General features: G+C 32.8%; 3 protein-coding genes across 3 annotated transcripts; all 3 read right to left on the minus strand.

Annotated features, from left to right (window-relative positions):
• Window positions 1–1,274, minus strand: LOC142519597 (uncharacterized). Its single transcript, XM_075622639.1, has one exon. The coding sequence runs from the start codon at window positions 1,038–1,040 to the stop codon at window positions 126–128; it is 915 nt and encodes a 304-aa protein (XP_075478754.1). The 5' UTR covers window positions 1,041–1,274; the 3' UTR covers window positions 1–125.
• A 7,671-nt stretch (window positions 1,275–8,945) lies between these two features.
• Window positions 8,946–12,872, minus strand: LOC142548480 (putative 2-carboxy-D-arabinitol-1-phosphatase). The gene is given in 10 exon segments (XM_075656830.1): window positions 8,946–9,403; window positions 9,406–9,487; window positions 9,812–9,922; window positions 10,000–10,098; window positions 10,181–10,234; window positions 10,376–10,474; window positions 11,237–11,355; window positions 11,447–11,663; window positions 11,814–11,919; window positions 12,408–12,872. Coding segments are annotated over 10 exon segments (1,563 nt in total). The 5' UTR covers window positions 12,794–12,872; the 3' UTR covers window positions 8,946–9,113.
• Window positions 12,873–14,523: 1,651 nt separating this feature from the next.
• LOC142548487 (protein TIC 100) lies at window positions 14,524–20,129 on the minus strand. Its single transcript, XM_075656842.1, is given in 12 exon segments — window positions 14,524–15,048; window positions 15,169–15,890; window positions 16,036–16,162; window positions 16,350–16,453; window positions 17,213–17,279; window positions 17,367–17,429; window positions 17,823–17,913; window positions 18,403–18,576; window positions 18,684–18,773; window positions 18,924–18,995; window positions 19,431–19,942; window positions 19,944–20,129. Coding segments are annotated over 12 exon segments (2,475 nt in total). The 5' UTR covers window positions 20,079–20,129; the 3' UTR covers window positions 14,524–14,730.
• Window positions 20,130–27,823: the final 7,694 nt, after the last annotated feature.

A 27,823-nucleotide genomic window follows, 5' to 3' on the forward strand; every position in this document is an offset into this window, starting at 1 on the left:
TTGGGGGATATGGGATTCGATATTATTCTTAAATTTTCGTAATGAATTCATACCCACTTTTTTCATCAAATTTCAAGCTAATCACATGTAAAATTAAAGATTAAGCAGAAACTCTTAATTTCGCACTAAAGGATGTTCTTGCAGGCATAGATCATTAATGAAAACTCTAGTTTATCATCGTCCTTGTGCGTCATCTTCTCTTCCAGCCACAATCGGCTGTTTTCGAATCCACTTCGAGTCCTGAACATGAACACCCCACACCCCGATCCAGGATTATAGAACCAATCATGAACATCCCACATCAAATCAATAACCAATCCATCCAAGAAAATCGTCTGATTTCCCCGGAAATTCCATTGCAGCCTCTTCACCTGAATCGCCATCTTTTTATCAATGGAAACAGACAGCGCCGGATACTTAAACCCTTCGTCTCCCCCGCCGCAGCGTATCGAAATGTCGTGAGAAGTTCCAGTTTCGCAGAACTGGGCCTTGGTCGAATAAAGGGCGTTGCCTGAATAATGCTCTTGACGCGTGATTAATGAGAATTTAGCCATTTTATGGCAGGAGGTTTTTATCTTCTTTCCTGTTGCAACTTCTTCCGCCGTGTCTCCAAGAATCAAGCCAAGTTCTGAATCAACAGTGATGAACACATAATAGCCCTCGACTGGTTCTGGCCCTGTTAGGTACCTGGCAGTTGAAAGATCCCAGAAAAGCTCGATCTTACAGCCATCAAATTCAATTGATTTGCTGCCTTTTAACTTTCGGAACAACCGCGAATTCGTGTTGAGTTTGATAGAGCTTGATGGATCTTTTCCAAAGAACACATTCAGGCCTTGAAATAAACTGTTCTTACACCATGTGAGTGTGACTAATATCTGTTTTTGAGTGGAGAGAACTATCCTATATATACATGTGACAGCATTTTGAATCGAAGGAGTCAAATTCGTGGAACTAATACAAGATGTGTTTGAGTAAGCAGAACATGAAGTTTCGGAGACTTGGACTGCATATTCAGTTAAACAAGACCCGAAATCTATCATCTTTTTCGGACAGATAATGAAAGATATATCTCCAAGAACTTTTGGAGAAGAATCAGATGTTGTGGGAAGAAAGGATTAATTCAAAGAAGAGGAGGATGATCGAAGGAACACAGAAAGAAAATCTCTGATTTTGCTGCTTGATTTCTCATCGGTTTCATCCGAGACAGATAAATTCTTTGAAAAATGAATAAAAACTGTCGATGTATAAATATAAGGAATATGGACAGAATATAATTAATGCAGCAGTGTGATGATAATGGCATATATATATATATATATATATATATATATATATATATAATGTTACTTTAACTGTTTTTTAGGTATTCTTAAGAATTGGTCATAATATAGAAAATATATAGTCAAAAAAGAAACATCTTATTTATAACTTTGGAGAAAAAATTATCCACTTGGACTTGTCGCTGCCGCATACATAATATTTGTCATAAAATAGGTATACAAAATTATAGAATGATGGGTAATTTTTTTTTATTTTTTAATTGGGGAGAAGTTTGTAAGAATGATCGATAAACTTGTAAACCCTACTTTCAATGTGATACCAAATCAAAAATAAAAGAGTAGATTTCTTGTGAGACGGTCTCACGAATCTTTATCTGTGAGACGGGTCAATCTTACTTGCATAAAAAATAATATTTTTCATGGATGACCCAAATAAAAGACATGTTTCACAAAATACAATCCGTGAAAGCGTCTCACACAAGTTTTTACCAAAACGAAAAACCACAACTTTTATATACCTCCCTACACAATCATAAACCTCTTTGTCGAATTCCACCAATTCACACGTCATTTTCTATATATTTATTTACTATCTTTATTTATTATCTCTAGTCATGTTCTATCTTGGTTAATTAATTTATTAATAATATATTAGTTTACTTCAATAAACTAATAGTGTATTTCAATTTAATAATTATTTTTATTTAAATTTTTCACGTAATATCAAGTTTTTTATAATATGAAAATTTATTAATTTCTTAAGAAAGGTTGCAACATTAGACAATAAAGTATTACAATCATATCAAAAAATTAAGCACTACATTTTAAAATATTCATGGTTAAATCCCTTAACTTGTGTGATAACAAATAATAATTTATTGTATTATAACAAATTGTCATTATTCGTGTATTCAGTTATTCAAAAATCTACCAATGACAAAGAGCGACACACTATAGGTGTTCAAAAGCTGAGTAAACGATCATAAGCTATTTAGTATCTCTATCAGTAAAACTACTCAACCAGTTACACTAGACTAATCGCCACTCAATTGCACTGCTCAGAGATATACTAAAATAACTCTCAACTAGACAGAGTTAAGGATATTTAAAATAACTCTCAACTAGACAGAGTTAAGGATATTTCTGAAAGTCAACAGATCAGTCGATAGCTCAGAACAAAAATATTGCACATATCCTACCAACTCTCATCTGACATAATGTATTTCATAAGTATGTTGTCGGACATTTTTTGTACAAAGATGACTTTTAAAAATAGGAAAGACATTAAATTAAGAACATTTAATGAAAGCTGCAGCATGCGACAATGATGTGTACATATTGTTGGACTATAGTACAAAAAGTCATTGAACGAGAAAAATGACTTCGATATTTTATATAGAGAATGCAGGCAAGAACTCGCTACACAGAAAAGAGAAAAACAAAAGATACATAAAGCAACAAATTCAAAAACAAGGCTTGCATATTCAAAAAAATTCTGAGCACACTTTCATATATGTCATACACAGGAGCTGTAATATCATACAAAGCTCACCAGCTCCTTCTTCAAGATATTATAATATCTATTTTTTGCCCGAGAAAGTTTGAGGAGTTATAGATATTTTGAATCTTATGATTCACTATTTGTTATACCCGTGATGTTTTGATAGTTTGACTGAAAGTCTTAACTTCCGTAAAAGTTACTAGAAGTTTGAACATAGATAGTAGATAAAACCTAAGATTGAAGTGAGTTTTTACAAAAGATTTATAAAATCAAATTCTTTTAGTAAATTCGTTCATAAGTGGAAGAAGGGGAGACAAATAAGGATTTTGGCCTTAGAAATTCTATATGTCATTTACTCTACTGTATTTACTTATCATCGGACCGTGCTTCCGCACTATTTTTTAGTCTGACCGTTTCATTAGAATTGAGAAAAACGGGTCTTATATAGCTACACAATCAAGACCGCTCGAAAAATTTTAAAAGTGTTTATTCACCACCTCTAAACACATGACAAATCATAAAACTCATAATTAGTAATAAACTTATTTTCTACTAATTGCAACCATAATGTGTTCAGATGTGTTCAACCAAGTCGGCTCAAAATTCGTGATGTGTTTATCTAACACGTAGCTCGTTAAAATAGCAGTTATACACTTCATTAACTACATAGAGTAATAGAAATTTTTTATATTTTTTAAATATGAAATTAATAAGCTAAACCCGAGACTATCTGAAAACCCAATTTCTTGGGTTCACTAAACTCGCCATTGCAATCACTTTTACAATTAAATATCGAACTCAAGATTTGTCCCAAACTAGGGACTTTGACATCAAATAGATGGCAAGTAATCCGCTATTTATTTTATTTTAGGCAAAATATTAATTAATTGATGTATATCTGCTAGATCTTTTGGTTTTAGAAGATGCTAATTAGTCAGAAAAGATAAATCAATCTTCAATTTTATTTTAATTCAATTTTCATTACAAATTCTAATGAGCGAATTTTTTAAAAAAAAATCACCAAAAATAAGATAAAATAAACAATAAGCTCGCAAAACATATCGTTGGGGGATATGGATTCGATATTATTCTTAAATTTTCGTAATGAATTCATACCCATTTTTTCAGATATACATCAATTAATTAATAATTTTTTGGTAATTTTGTCCACAATTCTGGCATGAAATGATTCAGTCGGGAGAAAAAAAGTTTACTTTTCTTTACGTGTGATGTGGGGACAAAAAGTAGGCGTCTGATTTGTGGTTGTGATGACCACATAACAGAAATATGTAATACGAGTGATAAAAAATTAATGAAAGTTTTATGTGAAACAGTTTTATAGATCAGTTTTCATAAAATATCTCAACTCGATCTATATTTAAAAAGAAATTTAATATTTTTAACATAAAATATAATACATTTTCACGAATCAGATTAAGTTGGAGATCTGTCTCATAAAATTGATCCGTTTTTTTGTGGAAAAACTAATAAATTCATATAGGAAGGTCACTATGTTTTTGTACGTGACACTGATGATGATGATAATAATAATAATAATAATAATAATAATAATAATAATAATAATAAATAATGAAATTAAAAATGAGAGAGACTAAAATAAATAAAATCATAAAAAGATGCATGAATTCTATTTGGAACACACAAGAAAAAATACTATTTTATGTAAAAAAAAATATTAATTTTTATTGTAAATATGGGTGGGGTTGATTCGATTCACGAATAAAGATCCGTGAAGCCGTATCATAAGATACCTACTCTTATAATACATATAAAAGAAACAAAATTGAACTTAATAATGGGGAATAAATGAGTAAAAGGGGAAGGGAATATCCACAGAAAAGAATTAATGTTAGCTTGTATTAATTGGATACAGATGAATATAAGCACTTTTTACAAAACATTGGACCCCAAATGTAATGTAGATTAATTGAACTGTTTGGAATAAAATTATTCCATTAAATTCCACTCTAATTTGAGTAACTCAACCCCTCGTTTAATTTTTGTTTTTTGTTTTTTGTTTTTTTCTATATATAATTAGGATCACCTCAAGACGATTTCAAATGTATGGCTTTTAATTATTTTTATTTGTATGATTCGTTTTAATTATTATTTTATCTTTATTTTCTACCTTAAATTACCTAACTTGTCAACTAATTTATTAATTAAATTCAATGAATCAAATACATGCTCGAATTCCTAATCTCGTCTTAAATCTGAGACAATAACATCAGATGAATTATAAACCATATGTGTTATATGAGTTCGGCTTAATTCAATTACAACTAACTAGGGATTGCAATGTTAAGCCTTGCAAATTTTATAATAGATAATTCATTAATTAATCAAGGAAGCCATCCTATATTCATATATTTTGGTGGACTTCCGTCTCTGATTAATTTATATCATGCTCGGATTAATTTAGTCTCTACGTGAATCACATTTACGTACTATTTTTTTTAAAAAATAACTAGAAATATATAATAATAATAATAATAATAATAATAATAATAAGAAAAAAACATTATGAATTACTGGTATCAATTGGGGTGGTTGACATTATCCAAAGGCGAAAGTGAGTTGTAGAGCTGTGATTAAGCCACTCAGCCTCTTTTGATCAAGGCAAAAACTTGTATGAGACGGTTTCACGGATCATATTTTATGAGACGGATCTTTTATTCGGGTTATCCATGTAAAATTATTACTTCTTATGCTAAGAGTATTATTTTTTATTGTGAATATCGGTAGGGTTGACACGTCTCACAAATAAAGATTCGTGAGATCGTCTTACAAAAAACATACTATTTAACCAATTAATGGCAAACGAGTGGGTTGTGATTATAAATGACGAATAAATGAATATGAAAGAGACCAAAAAGACAGTATACAAATTTATATATATATAGTAAATGAATATGAAAGAGACCTAAAAAAGAAAGTATACAAATTTATTTTATATATATATATATATATATTGAGTCTTTGAAAAAAATGAATATATTCCAGAAATGAATAATTGCTCCAAATTTTTGAAGCATATAAATTAATAATACATGTGACAAGAATGTTGTGTTGCTAAAGTTAAAAGACAGACCATCACACCATTTCTGGTCCCTTGCATTCATTATACATTTAGTGTTGGGATATGCATTCGCTGTAACAGATTTTATTATTATTTTTTAAAACACAAAATATATATAGAATAAATGAGACAATTATAAAAAAAATTTAAATACTAAAAATGATTAAATAAATTCCCTTTATGCCGTTTACATTATTTGTTTTTGGCATTTTCCTTCTCACAAAACTTTCATATTTTAATTATGTGAACTAAAAGAACAAAATTTATATACGCACCTATATATAATATCTGAATTCTATATTTTATATATATATATATATTTTTTTAAAACACAAAATATATATAGAATAAATGAGACTATTATAAAAAAAATTTAAATACTAAAAATGATTAAATAAATTCCCTTTATGCCGTTTACATTATTTGTTTTTGGCATTTTCCTTCTCACAAAACTTTCATATTTTAATTATGTGAACTAAAAGAACAAAATTTATATACGCACCTATATATAATATCTGAATTCTATATTTTATATATATATATATATATATATATATATATATATAATTGTTAGTTGTCTCACATCGGTTGGATAAATTACCTGAGAGTTGTATATATGGTCTTAGACAATCCTCCTCCCTTGAGCTAGCCTTTAGGTTGAGTTAGGTCCAAGTTCCAATCTTAACATGATATCAGAGCTCAGGTTCCACTGTTATGTGTTGAACTGCCCATAGTTGGATCACTCGTTCTGCCCATAATTGGGTCATTTGTAAACTTCACGCTCCAAATGTTCATTCATGGACGTCAGGGGTGTCTCAGTTGTCCCACATCAGTTGGATAAACTACCTGAGAGTTGTATATAGGTCTTGGACAATCCCCCCTTGAGCTAGCCTTTGGGGTTGAATTAAGTTAAAGTTCCAATATATATATATATATATATATATATATATATATATATATATATATATAATATAAGCAGTGAAATTTAGGCAAAATTAGGTTATATTAATTAATCTTTGTCATGGAAGCACGCTGCAAGTCGGTGGAATAACACAAATAATGTAAAATTTATTAATATTTAAAGTTAGCAATCTTAATAATTGTCTTGTTGTTTGTTAATTTAATTAAACTTTCGTTAGCATTGCTTAATTACAGGTTTATTTTAAATAGCGTACTCAAATCGTGTGAGATGGACGTAATTAATGAAATATGACAATTTGAAAATATTAAGCATTTAAATATAGAAATTTATTTGATAAGATCGTCACACGAGAATGGTCATATCTTCATCTAATGGCTCTTAAAATAATCAAATATTAACTAGTCCACTCTTATATACTTTAATATAATTAATTTTAAATTATTATCAAATTTCTACTTTGTATTTTTTTCATCAAACTAGGCGGAATGATAAAAGTGGAGACTTTCAAATCAAATATTAAAAGACACATTATGTTCACGAGAGTAAATTTACGCGTATTTACGATAAAAAGTAATTATATATTTTCAAATTAATGCATTAATTGTGACAATTGGGGAAAGAATTTGCTAACTGAATCTTGTTGTGCGTCAGCTGAATTAATTGAACAAATGCGACATGACATCTCAGCTGCAACTTAGGCAAAAGCTAACTTCAACAGCCATACCCGATCCGATTTGCTCTAAAAGTCTAAGTCCGGTATCGAAATCCAGTGGTGGGGTTCAAAAGTTTTAAGAATATAAATTTAATATGTATTTACATCTTATGAATTAATTTGTATTACATCAATCAAATTAATATATTTGTCAATATGAGATTTTGGTTTCGGTATTATTAAGTTTCAGTCTTAGAAATCAGTGTATCCTTATAGGGCAAAATCTTGTGTGAGACTGGTGTCGTATTTTTCGTGAGACACATATCTAATTTGAATCATCCATGAAAAATTGTTATTTTTTATTGTAAATATCGGTAGGGTTGACCGTCTCATAGGTTAAGATTCGCGAGACCGTCTCACAAGAGACCTAGTCTCGAGAATGACCAAAGGTCAGAAAAATAGGATATTAAGATTCAATTTTGATAATTTAAAAAGATCAAAATCATAAATGAAACAAATAAACAACAATAAAGTTATAATTTTCCGAAACAGTCAAAACATGGGTGAAAAACTAACTGTTGGAAGTTGCAACACCCCCTTTTTCTATTCCAACCTGTCAAGACATGGCTTCAACAAAATGTTGAAAGCAACATCTGAGTTCCTCATAAAAGGGATTGTCGCCCACATTTCCGTCTAAAATTTAATCTTAGATTTATGTATTTGATAAACAAAATCAAAATCAATTTTTAAATTCTTCGAGTTTTGTTCAGTAACTTTCGCACAACTTCAGTTTCTGGCCAAAAGTCATTTTTCTGCGTTATTGGCTAAAATATAGTTTTTTATTGGGTTCATTCATTGATTTATTATTAATTCGTGCGTATGTTTAGACAACTTGCCATGTGCAAAGTTTAAACATTTCCCATTATTATGATAACGAACATTTTAAAATATGTGACTACCATATGTCTCTATTCATGCCTGTTTTTATCTTAATCGTGTCGAAAAAAAGAAATTTAAGGAATAATTCGGAATAAAAACCTGCTAATTTTCAGTAATCTACATAATTTTTCTTTTTCTGTTTTTACATTAGGACGAATGGATTATTTCTCCAAAAAAATATTTTAAAATAAAAATATCAATTAAATTATTCATAAGATGTATTTTAAATCATTTTGGAAACATTAAATAAATAAAATATTATGTAAGCCGAAAAAGAAAAGAAAAAAATGAAATGTAAAATGATGGGCATTTAGAGCCACTTGGTGTTTGGCGACCTACATGGATTAATTAGGTTTTAGAAATTTGGCACCCTGTAGAGTAGATTAGACTTCTATTTAGCTTTAAACGCTGGGGAACTGGATAAATTAGGCACATCGAGTAGTAAACGCGACGACCTTAGACTCCATGAATTAATCTATATTTCCTTTTGATTTGCGCTTATCGATGTTAATTTTTCGCTCTTACGTGAGTTCGAACACATACTTCTGTCGAAAAAAAAAAGATGTTTATGAAAGTTTACTCGAATAGTTTACATGTGTATGTGGCCCATGAATTCTTTGGGCTACACGAGTTGCTTTCTTAATCACAACGGCGTGAAATATCATCTACACAGAGAAATTTTGAATCTTCACCTTTGTCCGGTTTACATATATCAGCACTTAAAATTCCTCATCATCAATGGTCGATCTCGTGATCGGTATCGACCACCGTCCCAGATGAGCGGTGTAGTTGATGCACCGGACTACACCTCTTCCGGTGTCCCTGTCTGGAAAATCAATGACACTGATGCTACCAGCGTCAAGATGAAACGATCCCAACCATTCCTTCGTTAGGTTCAAGCAATGGCCCATCATTGAAATGTGCAGTGCTGGATGACCAACAGCGACAATAATATTATCTGACTCAGATCCTTTGTCAAGTTCATTCAACAAGAATTTCCAGGCCTTCCAGATTGATCCCACAATGCTGTTGTAATTTCTTCATCTAATCCGTTTAACCAACCGGAGTGAAAGGGTTGAAATCTTGTCGAATCCTACGTAAAACATGGGCAAGTAAAGATTTTAAGGCAGTAACAAGTAGTGAGGAGGCAGGTAACATGTTCTAAGAATGAATAGGATCGAGCCCGGATGAAACAAAAAGGACACGACTCCACTGTAGCTATACCTTTGAAAATTCAACTTAAACAAACCATCTTTTGAATAATCAAAATACTATATGTCGCATACCAACGACTATACCCTTTATTGTGACTAAGTGGGATGGTTCATGCAAAAGGTTGTACAAATACGGTTAGTCACATTAATTTATATGAGGTACTATATAAAGTATGTAAAGTGTAACAAAAAATGTTTCTTACTGTCTTTTTCGTCTGCTCAAGGATGCTTCCTATGTCAAGGTCAAGCATTTGCTTCATTTCCACATAACGTGGCACACAATCGGCGCCCAAGCAGTCAGCAGCTTCTTGAACCTAAAGAAGAGTGATTAAAGTAACCCAACATTCTATATAGGGTACTATCGACTGATTTTAAATGTGAAAAGGCTCACTCGGCAGATGGAATTTGCTGTTTCTACAGATGCTATGGAACTGCTGCACACTATACTGCTTACTCTGATATCGAGAAGTAACTCAGCAGTTTTCTGTGCCTGTTTTATATTTGAAATGAAATAGGTGTTACAAAAGCTTCAATAGGTAGTGGGTTGCATTCAAGCAGTAAAAGAGCAGCACCTGTATCATTCCGAGCATGTTCATTGGGCCATTTCCAGAGAAATAACTGCCTTCCTACAAATGCAAGCACACTAACTATATTATTAGGAATCATTCAGAGTATGTATGGAAATATAATCTGTCTTGTCAAGATATTATTCTAGCAGATGGACAGGAATAAGTCGATTTATTCAAAGGTCAGTAAAGTTCTCATACCTCAGCCTCACTCAGTGACAAACCGTGACAGACAAGTATGACTCGCATACTGGTTTTCCTACCTCCAGAGCTCCCGCTAGCAATTGGAGAACTTGGGGTCTGCGTCATTACATTTAAATCACAGCATCAACCTCAAAGAAACATACAAAAAACAGACACTATATCGTCTGGACATTGATGGAGAAATGAGAGTGAAGTTTTCGAGATATGCCATAAATTCTCTTCCTTTATTTCATTCATCTTTTGTTTGTGCAAGTTTATGATTAATTTGCAATGATAACAAAAGCTCAGAGATCTCATCGATCCTTTTCGAATCATTGACACGGCTCGGTTTGGAGTTTTCAGACAAGTACTTTAAAAAACATTTTTAGCATTTTATAAGACAAAAAACTTAAAGTACATGTTTTGACAAAAATTTGTAAAAAGTTTATGAAAATGTTTTAAAAAACTTGCTCTCTGAGAATAATTTTTAAAGAATAACTGAGAGGCATTTTTTTATGTTTTTAAAATAAAAAAACATCGGGCACATACAAGAAAAAAATGAGAAAAATATTTATAATTAAAAGGTTTTATAGTTGTCCAATCAGTTTCTTAATTATTTTTAACTAAAAAAACATTTGTAAAGAATAGTTGTCAATAGCATATTTATTGAAACAACTTTTTAAAAAAACTTTTATAAAAACATTAACATATTCCTGAATTTATGCAATGTTGCACAAGCATCAAGAAAAAGGCTCACTAAAAAGGTAATTCATTTTGGGGGCGGTTATTCACTGGTTTGGCAGTATCATTCAAAATGAAGAGCTTTTTCAGCTAGAAAAAGATTTCAAGAAAATCCCAAAATGTCTTTCTGATATATACCTGATTCAAACGATTAAGGCATATACTTGGAGAACCGCCTTCAGGTTTTGGCGTGAAGTCCAGCACGCTCACGCCACAATTGCTTTGAAGTAGAACCCTGAAGTATTCTGTGCCTAGTCCTACATATTGGCAATAAAAAGAAAATGGCAATATAGCAATAAATAATAATCAACATTCACATTTGGTTCAAGAAATAAAGCTATGGGGTACCAATTGCCGTGGCAACAAGAGCCTGGTTAACGGCATTATGAGCAACAACTAGAATAGATCTGCTTTTGTGTGTAAGAATTTTTGTCCAACAGCTTCTAGCTCTTGCCCACAATTCCCTCACTGGATAATGATCATCAATATTGAAATTTGGTGCATCTATTTGCCACTGTCGATATGCTGCACCATACCTCGCCTTCCCTTCATTTTTTAGGAGGCCCTGGATAAGTAGCAAAACTATATCACGTTTACAAGTCTGTTTAATTTACAAATAAATAGATTATCTTGAGTGCCATTGGAAGGCATACCAGTAAAAAGGAAACTTATAGCAAAGACACTCTTGAAATCCATTATCTACAACAGTACTAACTTGGAATGAGTAAAGATCAATTTCCCTCATGTCGGATTCAGTTATGATCTCCTCCTTTCGAGATCCCCATATTATCTCTGCAGTTCTCTTTGATCTAATCAGAGGACTGCAATGGTTATCAAGATAAGTATAATAAGCTTGGTATAAAATAAAATAAAATAAAACGCTAAAATAGCTGTTCCACTGTTAGAATACAAAATAAAATTTGGATTATTTTTATTTCTTAGTTTTCCATTTTTTCCCTCCTCGGTGAGATATCCCACAAGCGAGGAACTAGCATTATCTGCAGTCTTTGCAACGAGCTCAAACACTAATATAACTAAAGTGTGCCAACTCTGTGACGATTTTCACAATAAGGTGATTTTATATTCAACCAAGCGCAAGTATGTTAAAGGCTTGAAACAGAACACAATGAGTGTAATCTGATTTTGGCTAATACAAATAGTACAGTAGCAACAAAATAAACGCAATTGAAAAATCATAATATTTCAAGAAATAGTATGTTGTTAAGTTTGAGAATAAACAAAAAAAATTAATGGATAAAAAACGAAAGAAAACAGAAAATGGAAGCACGGGGATGGAGAATAAACAAACCTAGAGAAGCACACATCGAAAGAATCATCAATAAGCATTTGGCGAGAGGTCTCGGCCTGAGACTCGCCCTTGGTAGTAAGAACCGAGAAATCGGAGCTGCCCTGGATTCGACCCTCCGCATTCCACGTGCTCTGCCCGTGCCTCACCAGCACCACCCTCTTCGCCGCCTGTACCGGCGGTAGAGCAATGCTTTCCCAGCTCGACAGAAGCTCCCTCCTCTCATCCGAACTGCCGGATGACACCGGAGGTTTCTTGATTTCTTGCACGCTTGAAGAGGACTTGATGGTCAAGGGTTTGCTGTATGAGCCGAGGCGGCGGCTCTCGTGGAAAAACTCACCGGTTTTGTTGGGGACAGGGAGACGGGGGATCGGTGCGGTGGACAACATGGTTCAGTGTTGTGATGGGAAATCCGTTGTGTGAGAGATATTTTCTTCGTTTCAGAAGCTAAACGACATTAACGGTTTTCTTTTTTTCATTTTTTTTAAAAAAAAATTGCGTGAGACGATCTCATGAATCGTATTTTGTGAGACGGAGCTCTTATCTGGATCATCCATGAAAAAGTATTATTTGTTATGTATTACTTTTTATTGTGAATATCGATAAGGTTGATCATCTCACAGATAAAGATTCATGATATCATCTTACAAAAGACCTACTTTTTTTTTTTATTTTTTTCATCCAATCTATCCAAATTCGGGTAGATGAGAGAGGGAGAACTGAGTCGACCAATTTGGCTTGGGCCCGTTCGAGTCCAGTTTCAGTACTCACTGGCCTCATCTCATATGTCCAAACGCTAGTACTGAAGTATGGTAATTGTGAGCTTGTATAGAAACTTTGGTTCGGTTTGGATCGATTTCTAGGTAATTATAGTTTAATTAGTTTTAAAATTAAAGAAATCGTAAAAAAAATTTATAAAAATAAACTGATCCAAACCGATGACAATAAAAAAAAATGTTAATTTAATGTTATTTTTTGCGGTATATGAATATTTTATATAATTTTTTATTTTTATTATATTATCAATGCGTCTTGTAGCGGTCCAAGTATATTACAAAAATATATTTATTGTAGATTTTAGCCTAAACAAACATAATTACAACATTGAACTTTTAGGATTTTTTTAATAAGTTGCAAATTTAATTAACATGCATAAATATTTTAATGTTGAATATAGTTTGTGATATATGAATTGACCCACATGGAAAAAGAAAGAAAGAATTGAAAGATGTTGCTTCGAATAATTTGTATTTGAGTGGTGACTAATATGAAAGGAAATCTCCAACATTACTATGTTTAATATTCAAAGATATGCACCTGAGAATCTACGGCACTAATCAAAATTAATTGAAATAAGTTCGGATTTGTTGTTTTAATTATTACTTTTATTTTTAATAATCATTAAATTAATGAAAAAAAAATTATATGTACCAGTGCAATAGTTCAAATGAATAAATGCTTATTCATGATCTAATGTCTATTCTGAGGCAAAAATTTGTGTGAGACGATCTTACGGATCGTATTTTGTGAGACAGATCTCTTATTTGGATCATCCATGAAAAAATATTATTTTTTATGATAAGAGTATTACTTTTTATTGTGAATATCAGTAGTATTAACCGTCTAACAGATAAAGATTCGTGATACCGTCTCACAAAATACCTACTCCTATTCTGAAAGTGCCGACTAGAAAACCCCCCCCCCCTACAAAATTGTAGAAGAGGTTTTCTATATTCGTTTTCTTATGAAAATCTGTGATGAACTTACACCCTCAACTCAAAATATACGCGTTGCTCAGGTATTTCATGTTATTTACATCATATCCAGATACTATAATTATAAAGACTCTGGTAAAAAAATTAATTTCAAAAAAAATAATAAAGATCTTTTAACATATCGATAATGATATAATATGGCTGAAAATCCAAGATCCAATGAAATTCCGCCAAGCTACAAATTTAAGAATATCTCGAGGAATGATAAAGAGCGAAGGCACGAGGTAATGATCTCAAGATAATCGACAAATGATAAAAAATGTTCAAAGAATTCTTTACATGTTAAGATGTGAGTCATTATATTAGACAGCGCCACTGAATATTTTGATCTTTACCAATACCAGTTATTCCAACGCTAGTAAATAAGAAAGATCACACAAGATGTTATAGAGTGAATCATACAAAAATGTTCTTCATTGAACTCGATGGATAATCATGATGTTACTGGCTAAGCTATGCAATGTTGACTCAGTGAAAGAAAAGGAAAACACATGCCTCGAACATTAATCATCTAAGCCGCACGTGCAATACAAAACTTAGACAAAAGGGATTCAAATATCAGGTCGAGTCGATAGTGGAGTGTGCAATGATAAAATATTGAGATGCTCAAAATCTCTTACGTGTTTCCTGGGAACATTCCTTTTCGAGTGAATTCTGAAGCTACTTGGAATGGTAATGCATTCGACTTCAGGGGTTCGACTCATGTATCTCAGTGTTGAGCTTTTGTTGATTGAACGGGGAAAGCTAACAGAACTTGATATCTGTATCTTAGGAGTCAAAGGATGAAGATCGCATGGTGGAGGACATATCTGTTTCTGTAGGTTCGACTCCTTCCACCTTATAAAGGATTGCCGCAACTTCAATGGAACCTGTGAAACCATTGAAAAGATGGCTATCAACTTGGTGAACTTTCATCCACTCAAAGATGCCCTTTTTAAGGCCAGAAAAAAAAAACATGATGAACATAATCTAAACACATTACCACTTACCAGTGAAAGAGTACTAAAACCAACAAATGATAAAGAGGATGCAGCAAATGGCGACTTTCCAGATTTACTGTCCTTCGAATCATTTGCTGGGTTTGTATCATCAATTGACCCAAAACTCGAAGGGGTGATCTCGTCATCTTCTTCTTCATCTTCCTCCTCTTTGGCTTCAAAGGCTGTTTTCTCTGACTCATTTACGGGTTCAGAAATTGGAACATCTTCTTCAATCTCTTGATCCACATTCTTTTCCTCCTCCTCCTGCATCATCTTTAATTCTTCGTCCAAGTCTTCCATGGCCTCTTTTAAATCCAACTCAGCATCCACCATATCCATTTCTTTCTTCAACATCTCCAACTTCGCTTCACCAGCTTTCCTCTTTTCTTCGGTCCATTTCTCCAATCTATCAAACATTGGTTTCAATCTGTTTTCTACCCCTTGTATAAGCCGCATCCAAATGTTGTCTTTCTGGGTATCAACATCTCGTCCATAAAACTCGTCAAATCCGAGCGGTAGGAACTCAGCCTTCTCAGGATCAACATCTTCGCCCTCCTTTAATAGAGGTTGCCAAAATAATCGAATCCCATGTTCCTCATCTTCCACATAGTTTATAATTCTTCCAGTTGGGGTGTGTAGAATGAGGGGGTCTTCAGTGTAGATAAGCTTCGATGGATCTTTAGGATCAGGATCTGGTTCTTTATTAATGAGAATAAATTCTGGTGTTTCATCTGATATAAAAAATGAGGGATCAATCAACAAGTCCTACAGATGAGAAAATTAAACTACACGGACACGTGCGGCCAAATTAATCAGTATATTTTAACCGAAACATACCATTAGAATAAAATGCATGGCTACATATAATGTTCATACCTTTGGACCACCAGTATTCGAGTTCAGATGGCTGAGGTAGCCGCAGAGGAGCTTTGTAGAATGAGTTCAGCCACATCTCCCTCTCTTGATCAGCTTCATTCACATATGTTTTCCAATACTCTGGAACCTGAAAAATGAACTGTTAAATACGCATCCTTGAAACCTGAAAAATGACATGTTTTCCAATACTCTGGAACCTGAAAAATGAACTGTTAAATACGCATCCTTGAAACCTGAAAAATGAATCGTTGATACACATCCTTGAAACCATTAATGACAAAACTTTCAGTTTACTATATTTTATATGTGATTACTTCGTAAAATTGATTGATGAAGCCTGGGGCCATCCACACATCATCTTCCTCGTATAAATAGGGATGCTGAGGATCAGAATATGGACCTCTTTGTTCTCTGACCACTGCAAGGATGAAGCTACGCTAGGTTAGGAAACAGAGTGATATGAGCAAGTTTTGTGACAAGAATCAAGAGCTTCAATAAACACTATTACTGAAAACTAATATCTTCATTTGATATGACTTGACTGAACTCCTGCTATGTTCTCAACTTTAATTGATCACGTTCTCTTTTCAAAACATGGTGCATATCCCTTACCACCGTAAAAGTCACTTATATTATCAATTCTGATCTTTTTTAATCATTTTTCCTCAGAGTTCAAAATTTTCATACCTTCCCCCACCCAAACCTGCCTATCAGAACCTCCCAAAATTTAAAGCTTGCCTTTGATATCCCTTTCAGGAACTCATTTCAAAATCCTTATTCAATTATAATTCTCTCCTATTCCTGAACATTGCAATGCACTATGTATTTAAGTACATGTGACATAGGAATATCATCCCAAACTATTTTGGATCCCCTAATAATTATCAGATATTTTCCTTTCTCATTGAGAAAATGTCTTCTCTGAAATATAACAAAAGATCCATATGGAGTCCACTCCGACATAGAATAACACGTCTGTTTCCAAAATCCTTTTTTGTTAGGATATTCCCTTGCCGAAGGCTTTTTAAAGCAAGCCTGTAAATTGTTGATTTTCAAATCTTTGATAGGCGCCAGAACAATTGAAAATCAAACTTGATGTAGAACTTAATTGTTAGCTGCCGCTAACTGATGAAGAACCTTATCACCAAAGCAAGAAATGAAAAGGATCCACACTTACTTCCATCAGGTTTGTTGACAAACATGCGAGCCTTTGCTGCTGCAACCTCAGCTATACCTGCATGGAGCTGAGATAACATACTTTAAGTTGTCCTCACCATGGCCAGTAGATAATTCAAAGGAAGAAGAGAGAGGAGACAAGATCCTTAAGTTACCCCCGACACTTCATCATCACAGCCAGTTGAATCCTTCAGCAGCTGACCGAAGTAGAATCGTCCCTACTCATATATATACAAGTTACAGGTATATCATAGACACATCAGATATCGCTTTGGCTTTAGCCAGAAACGAATGTCCACAAATCATGCAAAGTGCTTTACCTCTTCGTGAGTGCTAAGAAATCATAGATTTTTATAAATTATAGTAATTTGAAATCAATTGCAATACACCAAACTGTTGGGATAAGGTGCTACAGGGAAGGGAAAAGAGGAATGATGCCAAGTTGCCAAGGAAATAACATTAAATATGATTGCAGTTTCTCTGTTATTGTTGTTCTAACTTTTCTCCCTTTATTGGGTGTTCCTGAGTTTAAAAAAATGCTTTACATGTTTCCAACTACTTAATGAATTAAAAGCAAGTCATGAAAACCAGCAACATCAAAATGCGCTTACGAATGTTGTCCGCTCATTGAGTTCATATACACCACATCCATGCATTCTCCCGTGTTTCCATTGACCAGCATATCGATATCGGCCTTTCTCCCTGACACAAAATACAATTGAAAATGTCACACGCCTGAAACAAATACATAATTTCTAGAAATATGAAAGTAACAGTGAGAAAAAAAATTCATAAACTGCTCAAACTCAGACCAATTCCAAGACTTTGGTTAATGACATTGTCACACATTTTTTAAATAGGTTGGCTCAGATTCTCTCTCATGCTAACATATGAGTCATGTATGAAAACTAAACTTCCTTTTACCATCATGTGCACCAATAAAGATATCAAAATAAGATACGAAGTTAAACATATTCGTAGCTCATTTTATGTCGTCCCATCCAGCAGTATGATGCAGAAACGGGACAACCTGTGAATTTATGCACTAACAAGTCAACTCCAGCAGAACAAAATTAAAAAGACGCAGCAGAAACCATAGTACAAGATGCACAACCAAGGGTCCAAGACAACAGCTGAAAGATGCAGGTTTTGGTCAGTGATTGTCTACTGATAGTTTGAACAAAAACTTACGGCTTTTCTCCAAATTGTCTAATCCACTCATCATTCTCATAAAAAGGGATTTCATACTCTCCATCGGCTAAACGGACACTGTCTTCAATATCCATCTCAAGCCACTCTCGATCTTCAGGGGACATAAAATCTCTGGCTATTATGTGCCCCTCACTTCGCATTTTTGCTTCAAGCCTGAATAAATATTGAAGACATATATTAGTTACAAGATTGATAAGAATGATTTGGTTCTATCAAGTGATTATGTCAAAAAGGAGCTGGCATAGCACTGAAAGACATACTTGGAGCCTGGAATAGGCTCTATATTCGGAATTTCCACTTCAGCAACTCCATGACCTTCCATGAAGTTTCGGAGCCATTCCCCTTCATACCTACATCGCAGCTATCGATCCTCAAAAACTCCTTGTGAAGAAAAAGATGGGCATTCGAAGTAAAGTTGAGAGCTATGAAAATTCAACCGTATTTTCTATCGTGTAGTGCCATTATGGGATCTAAGGTAGTACTTATATTAATTGACAAACCTGACCAGCCCTTGCTGTGCAACAAGAACACCTTTCCCATGAGCCAAGTCATCCCAAACAGTGCCTTCATACCTTTTATGATTATAACAAAGTCCTCGTCAACAAATCACAATAAGATATTCTAGTTGCCCTAAGAAGAAATGGGATGTGATAGATACCTATATTTCAGAGTAAGAAACTTAGCATCTAAGAAAATTTGTCAGCAGACTCGGTACTCAACATTCCCACAAATTATAGAGTTTTTTTGCACAGGACAGAGTTATATCAATGATAGCAGACAAATAGATAGCAGTTGATAATGGTGTGGTTTTTGCTGAACATCATATAAATGAAAGCTAAATAAAGACACTTTCTATATATATAATTGATAAATAGTCGAGCACAACACCATTACCCTGCATAATGAAGAATTACGCTAGCAAATCTCTACGGAAACACATAATTTATAACTTAAGCAGTTAAAAATTGAACAGTTCAAAGAAAAACAAACGAACAATAAATACTCACGAGCTACCGTCTGGGAAAATATAGCTAACCCAAGTCAAGAATTCCTCAATCCTACTCAGCTCCTCAATAACTGCCTTTGGATTCGAAATATCATAATGGTTATCCGGTATCACCGGATAACACTTCCTATACGGTACATAAAACGGAGCAATAGGCGGGTCGCGACCAGCCTTTATCTCCTCCCTAATAATATCCATTTCCTCCTCGTCGACAAAATTGGGGTCCCACCCGGGTTTGGTCATCCCAAATGGAGCATCCGCCCACAGCTCCTTCAGATCCTCCTCCTGCCAGTTTTCCGGGTCCGGAGGAAAATTGAAACGGTCCTCGTGATACTCAACGTCTTCCTCTTCCTCCTCCTGCTCCCTACGGAGTCGCTTAGAGTCGAGGATTCTGGTGAAAAGGGGAATATTCACTTCGGGAATGTTTTCGGCTTCTTCATCGTCCGGTTGAATTAGCTGAGTCTTCCCGTCGGGCCGGACGTAGGAAAGTGGTTCGTAGTCGGAATCGGAGTCAGGAGTCGGAGTCGGAGTCGGAGGAGGAATAGGAAGGTGAATCAACGGGGGTTTTCTCGGTTTCAGATTCCGAATTTTCTTCATCCGCATCCTGAAGCTGCGTTTCGGATTCGGTATCTTCTGTTGGGACAGACATTGCCGTTGAGTAAGCAGAGAAATGCGAACAAGATAAGGTTTGGGATGGGTTTATGCATACATCTACTCTACTCTGCCAATTGCATTGCCGGCCGTTCCGAACCCACAAAAATTAGACCGAACCGGGGCCCAAAATCTGAATACCGTGAACCGCGTTATTGGACTGAGACTGGACTGGACTGGATATTTTCAGATAGGCCACTACTTATATTTCTCTTGGGTTATGATAGGCCTGATTAGTGCAGGTCGTTGAGATGCTATGGAAGGAAGAAAAATCTTACTAAGCAAGAAAGTCGTGCGATGAATAATGCTAGGAAAAAGCAAGAAAATGGCTCAGAAATGGGTGCTGCTAGATGACTATAATAATCAGATAAACGTTCAAAAATATTAGAGCTGCACTATTATCATCAGATATAGTTTTTGATAAATCAATAAACGTTCAATCCTATAATTGATATAAGATATAATGTCACAAGTTTGATGACTGTTGATTGTAAGGAGTTTAATTTTGAAGGATGAATTGTTTGAGTACAATGATTTTATTCTATGGGTATTAATTTTTATTGTGAATATCGGCATGGTTGACTTGTTTCACAGATAAAGATTCGTGAGATCATCTCACAAAATCCCTACTCTTAGAAGATATCAGGCAACCTATCGCAATCAGGGATAGATTTCCAGGATGGGTAGGGTATCGAAATCAATGTCCTTTAGAATAATATCATAATTAAATAAACTTGTTTAATTATGCATTATTTTATCTCTTAATATTAATAATGAGAAATTTAAATTATAATATATATATTATATTATATAAATGTTCATGATTTTTATTGAACGGGATATTAAAATGTTGTTAAATGATGGAGTTGACACGCGATTAGCTATTAATAACTTCACCAATGTCATATCATTTCACATGTAAATTTTGTGAGATAGATCTTCAACCCGACCAACTTATGAACAAATATTATTTTAAATATATTACTATTTACAATAGATGTATATCTAATTGACTCGTTTTACAGCTATAAATCCGTGACAATGTCTCACATATAAGATACATAATCTTAATTAAAGGTTCCACGAATAACGTGCATTGATTATTTAATTGTCATTGTTATATTTTTTATTTCTTTTGAGGTTACTAATTTGTTAAATCGTGAACCCAAAGTTAAAATTGAAACATTAGTTAGATTTATTGATTTGTTAACAATAGTATTATTCTGATCCTCCAATAATATTGTATTAATCTCAATAATTGCATTGAAAATCATACATTGTAATTACTTATTCAATTTATTTGTTTCGTCAGAAGTATTAAAAATTAAACAGGAAAATTTTGGTTTGTGTGTATTTTTTACAACGATTCCTTGAATCATTAAAAAACACCAAATATCCTGATTCATATGCTACAGTCAATGATATTATAAATATAAAATTTACCTTATAAATAATTTAGAGCTCAATACGTTTAGTAGATCTCTTGTGAGATGGTCTCACGAATCTTTATCTGTGAGAGGGGTCAATCCTATCGATATTCAAAATAAAAGTAATACTCTTAGCTTAAAAAGTAATATTTTTTCATGGATGACCCAAATAAGATATTTGTGTCACAAAATACGACCAGTGAGACCGTCTCACACAAGTTTTTGTCCAATACCTTAAATTAAAATTTGAGTTTAAACATATTGTTTTTATTTTTTATTAAAGATATTATGGTAAAAGGATATTTTCAAAAATCTATTTTGATCAGATTCAACATGTAAAATTAACTAATCGGATTTTTTATTTCGAAGATTTTAAAATTTGTCAGCTTGTTTACTATAAAGATTCTTATTTCTTCAAACATTTCATATAAAAAAATCGATGTTCTGTATTTCCGATTTTTCCGGTATCACCTTCATCTATTTCAAAAAAAAATTAAATATGTTATTCTATATTTTCGATCTTTTCAATATATTTCATAGATTAAATTGGTGTTATTTTATATTTTGGTGGTGATATTATTATTAAGAATGAATTGGTCCAATGTAATATCTAACATATGAGACGGATTCGAGTATTTCGGTCTATTAGTTTGTTCGAGTTGTTCAAGTTGTGAATACAAAGTTAAACATCAATTCAATGAAGTTTACTTCCTAATTATCAACTAAATATTCATCAATGGATAAAACATCTTGGAATGAAGTACTCAACATTGTTGATGAAGAAATTTTAGATTTTATAATATAATATTAAAATATGCAGATGTTACATTTTTTAATGAATATTCTTTAAAAAAAATCTATTTTATTATACTAAAGAAAAGGTTTTATATTTATCTAATCACATAAATTTTTGGTCTGATTTAGGAGTGTAACTGGTGGTTAAATCTCACCTGCTGGTGCGTCTCGATCGTACTTTGGATTGGGATCACCATCTTCACCCCGTAATTTTATTTTTAAAGGAATAAATGAAACCATGCCATCTTTTTTTTTTTTGAAGGTCTAATTCACAAGGGGAGGGGAAATGGACAACGGGTGAAAGCAACTGAGTTACAATCTCGGCCTCGTGATTTATTATAATTTGAAAAGCATCTTAAAAACTGTGAGAAATTTCTAAGAAATTTCTCAAAATAACATATATCGAGGGACATTACACATGTCCTTTTTGTACTGTATTTTGAACTAATAGACATTAAATTCGCCATCGTCCTTGGTTTGTATTCTAGTGGTGCAGTCCTATACGGGGTAGTATCATATGACATTGTTTCACTCGCATGATGAGATAGATTGATGGATTATAATGACATATATCTAATTTTTTTGTAATATATACTGATGCGATATGGGAAAAAGGATGAGCTGAGTCGGGTGTTTCACCGGATCTGCTATCAAGATGATGAGGAAAAATAGGAGTAGTGTGAATATCTGAACCTGAGGTTTCCTGGTAATTATAGAGACCTGCGATCAAGAAGATAAGTGAATGGGCGCCGGACGGGTATCCGGCGTGGGCACTCCGATGCTTAAGTCAATGTGATTCAACAAAGGGACCAATGTAACCAAGTGATGGTTGTGATATTGATGTGGATGAAAGGATTTGAATAAATGAGTAATGAATGCTAGTGTATTCAATATGTGAATGAATAAAATGCAAAAGAGAGAACCTGATATTTATAGCAGGGGAAGTGATGATGACCTCGTTCTGTGTGCTACCTACTAATTATAGAATGTTGGCTAATCATATCCTACATTCTGACACACCAAGTCACACACTAGTCACATCCTCCTGGTCTGATTTGGCCAACCACTTGGATCAGTGTCAGAGATGAGACAGCTGTCCACATCCTATTTTACTAGCACACTTGAGTGCGGTGCTCACATCGAAGTAGCTCGAGTAAGAAGTTCCCGAAAACTTTCACGAGGGCCCGGGCGTCCAATAGCTCGAGGAGAAAACGTCCCGAGCATTCACCTGTCCGGCCTCTGATGAACCTTCCTGCAAATTTACCCTGATCTGGGCCATCCATTCATTATCTCGGAGCGTCCATGACTCGGGCGCTTATGAGAACATCATCAATTGTATATATTGCCATCAAGTGCCTAGAAAGAATGCTGAATCAATAATGATATCAATCAAGTGTGAATATTTTGATATTTTCACAAAAATGACTTGAAATTGTCCCACTACTCGGCGATTATATTCTGACTATATTTAAATTGGAGATTAACTATTCTCAATCTCCATTTTGCACATATGCATACATTACAAAAGTTATATAAGATAGTCTCACGAGTCAATTTTATGAGATTAATATTTTATTTGGGTCAATTATGGAAAAAATATTATTTTTTATGAAAAAAAACCATTATTTTTTATTGTAAATATAGACATAACTCAGACATATCAAAAATAAAATTATGCTAGACGCAAAAATCTAAATGAATTTTACGCGAGAATGCAGAATTTTATAATTGGTGTGAGTGACAGCATCAACTTGACCCAGAATGTAAACTGAACCACTAGCGATGTTAGTTAATATATGGTAAGAAAACGAAGAGAAAATTCAAATGACGATTTGGGGTATTTTATTTTTTAACTTCGGTCAACTATTTTTTTAAGAAAATGACCTCCTCAAGTATATTTCAAATACACTTGAGGAGGTCATTTCCTTAAAAAAAGAATTGACCGAGATTATTTAGACAATTTCTCCACAAAGGAAATATTATTTGTCCATAAACAATCGTTGAGAATATTGAAATAACCAAATAATGGATCCCTGCATATATACAACTAAAACTTTTAACACATTTTCAATGTTTCGATTCCAAAATAATAATATATTTTGGACAATAATTAATCGAATAGGTTGGATGGTCGGATTATCAACCATAACTTGACAAATTTAAAAAATTTATCTTCCATGTGGATAAATTTATACACCGGGAAATCTGCCTCCGCTCACCGGCAGATTTTGTCCGGCAACTCTTACCCACTTTTCTTAATATATACTAGTGTTTCGTGATAAGTACTACAATATATATTATTTTATTAGGATTGATATTTATATATATTAATGGTTAAAGATGATATACTAAAATAATGAATTTTTAGATAAATTAAAGATAATTAAGAGAGAAATCGAAAAAAAAAATAGAAAGATGTATAAAAAAAATTAATAAATGAACACCAGCAAAGTTATATGACAAATGTTATGAATATAAAATTGTAAAGAAATTGTTGCAAAGCTTCTTAATAAATTGGTTGGCTCAATTTTTAGATTTATTTTATTTAAATGAATCGGTGGATTATATTTTGTTTAAAAAAATTATTCTAAAATTTGTTATCTATAATGTAATAAGTTATAAATGTATCAATGCACATTTTATATGGGGTCGAAATTATTAATTAAAGAAATTGTTCCGAATGAAAAATTCATTGGATATACGTCCATAGCTGAAGGTTAAGTGTTTGGTATGGAATGAAAAATCCAATTTGCCTTTTGGTGATTTTGTCATACTCAATCATAATATCCTTGTGTAGGGAAAATCATGGCCGCCATTCTCGTTCAATTAGACTAAGTCCAACATAACTAATCGTATGATAATTTGTTTTATCATATTTCATTTTAATTTAGACATATTATTTATTTATTGACAATTAATTATCTTAGATTATTCTATGTTACACTTGGAGTATTTCCCTCCCTATGACTATGATGTAATCAAATGTTAGTAATTGGATCATCAACACATATCTCAACTTTCATAAAAATATGTGAGAATTATACGATTTAATGGCATTGGAATAAGAGGCGATGTACTTCCGATGTAACATAAACCAATCCAGTCCACTGGTAGAGTTCATGCTATCGGGTAGTATCTCAAGTGCCAAATATAAGGATCTAAAATTGATTTGGACATGTAATTATCCACAAAAATATATGAACAGAGACTAGTATTCTTGTCCATTTATTTGTATTGTTTCGAATCATGTACACGATAAAAAAAAAAAAAAAAACCCCACATGTTTGGCAATTTTTTTCTAAAAAAAATTAAAATGAAACTATTATAAACCTAGATCAGAATTATTATGGCTGAAATAAGTGTAGGACAGAGAGTATTATATAATATCATATATCATTAGCGAGGAGTATACAATCTTTGTTTAGTGTAGGAGAATGTGTGATCCCACCCTCTAAAAGTAAAAATTTGTGTGAGACGGTCTCACGGGTCGTATTTTGTGAAACGGATCTCTTATTTGGGTCATTCATGAAAAAATATTACTTTTTTATGCTAAGAGTATTATTTTTTATTGTGAATATCGGTAAGATTGATCCGTCTCACAGATAAAAATTCGTAAGACCGTCTCACAAAAGACTTACTCCCTTCAAAATCATACCTAGAAACAGCTAGAGTGTATGGAGCCAGATTCAGTTATCAATGACAATACGGTACATTGCGCATTAATTTGGTGTTTAAAAAAATTACTTATATTTCATATGTAAAAATGAAAATAGATATATTATGATCAGTTTCTTTTTCTGAAATAACAATGTCATATTTCTAAATATAGCAGTCATTTTTAATCCAAAAATTTATTATTTTAGAAATTTCACAACATATTAGTATGTTCCTACATAAAAAAATAATAATTAAAAGATAAAAAAAATTAATAATCAGAAAAAGAATTGCACGATTTGATTGATATATTCTTGACAATCCATTTTATCATAGACAATCTCGAAAATAATATTTTCTTACTGATATTCAAGAGACTTTTAAATTGATTATTCTCCAATATCTCTTCAAAATTAATAATGGATGATAAGTTCGAACTATTATAATTTTTAATCAACACAATTCATTGACTTATTGAAGTCAGTAATATTTAGCTTCATACGAACATAAACTTTACGATATAGAATAGGTAACCGATGGGTTCTGGACAATATCGAATTGTTAACTATTTATTTCATTGAGTTTCATATTATTAAAATAATCGATGCAACTTATGAAGTAATCCAAAAGAAATATTCAATCGATGACTTGTAATTATACTGAAATCAAGATCTTAGTTTTGAAACGAGATATAAATTTCAATGTCTAATTATAATATTCACCTCTCCGACAGAAAAGAAGAAGAAAGAAATATTCAAAACCATGAGCAATAGTTAATAATTCTTTTGCGATATCAAGAAACCTCTCTACCCCTATAAAATAGGTTTATTTTGCATAGAGGCATATAAATGTTAGATATCAGTTTTCTCGTGTCCAAAACGTATCGGAAGTTTTAAAAAAAATTAGATCTTGACATTCAAGATATATTTGAGCACTCGTATGCTTTTAATAATTATAAACACACATAGGGTGTTAAAATTTATACCTTTAGTGAATTAATTCACTTGGCTCCGATTATTCTGGTGTTAGCAGACATAGCTCTTGTTGGATTCCCTACGAACTTTCTTCGATCTCCGAATCAAGTCCACGACTGAAATATTTGTTTATCTTCTAAATTGCACTATGAATTTAGAAGAACTTTTTCGTAGAGATTAAAATCGAGAGATGGTTCAAGTTTTGAATTTATTTTAATATTTAATAAACTCAACTTTTGAGTTTAATAATTTAATTCCTCAAATTTTATGAATTCAACTCTTTAAATTTATTCTCTCAAAATTTTATAAATTCATAAATTCAACTTATTGAATTTATTATCTCATAAATTTAAATCATTGAATTTATTTTCTTAAAATTTAATTATTATAAATTCAACTCCTTGAATTTACTATATCATAATTTTATATAAATTCAACTACTTGAATTTATTATCTCCACGGGAACAAATGATCAGTGCTTGTATGACCCTCAATGGTTCAGGGATACAGTTAGCCGTGGGTTCACAACTCTTTGTGATTCATGACATGATCCTTTATTCATGCTTACACTAATTTGCCACATTCTATGTATCAACAATTGATCATGAGAATGTCAGAAATCATATTTCTGATTAAACCCGTCGAATCATGGTAAAAGCGTCTAGTAATATCGTCCCATGATTCCCTAGGTATCACTGACAGTGCCTGCAAGAACCAGTCGATTATGATTAACGTACAGTACGATCCTTCATCTCATATTTTCCGATTGAATCTGCAACCATTTGTTTATCGAGGGTTGCATAATAATTCGATAACTATATGACACATCTTTGAGAATAAATAGTGGCATCACATGTACAATTGGAGAACTCCTTCTCCAATGTACATCACAT

The sequence above is a fragment of the Primulina tabacum genome, chromosome 1 (assembly GCF_025594145.1).
Source record: "Primulina tabacum isolate GXHZ01 chromosome 1, ASM2559414v2, whole genome shotgun sequence".
In the NCBI taxonomy this organism is placed as follows: domain Eukaryota; kingdom Viridiplantae; phylum Streptophyta; class Magnoliopsida; order Lamiales; family Gesneriaceae; genus Primulina; species Primulina tabacum.

Coding starts and splice junctions, on each gene's coding strand:
- LOC142519597 (XM_075622639.1), bottom strand. CDS start 1,040: ATGATAGATTTCGGGTCTTGTTTAACTGAATATGCAGTCCAAGTCTCC.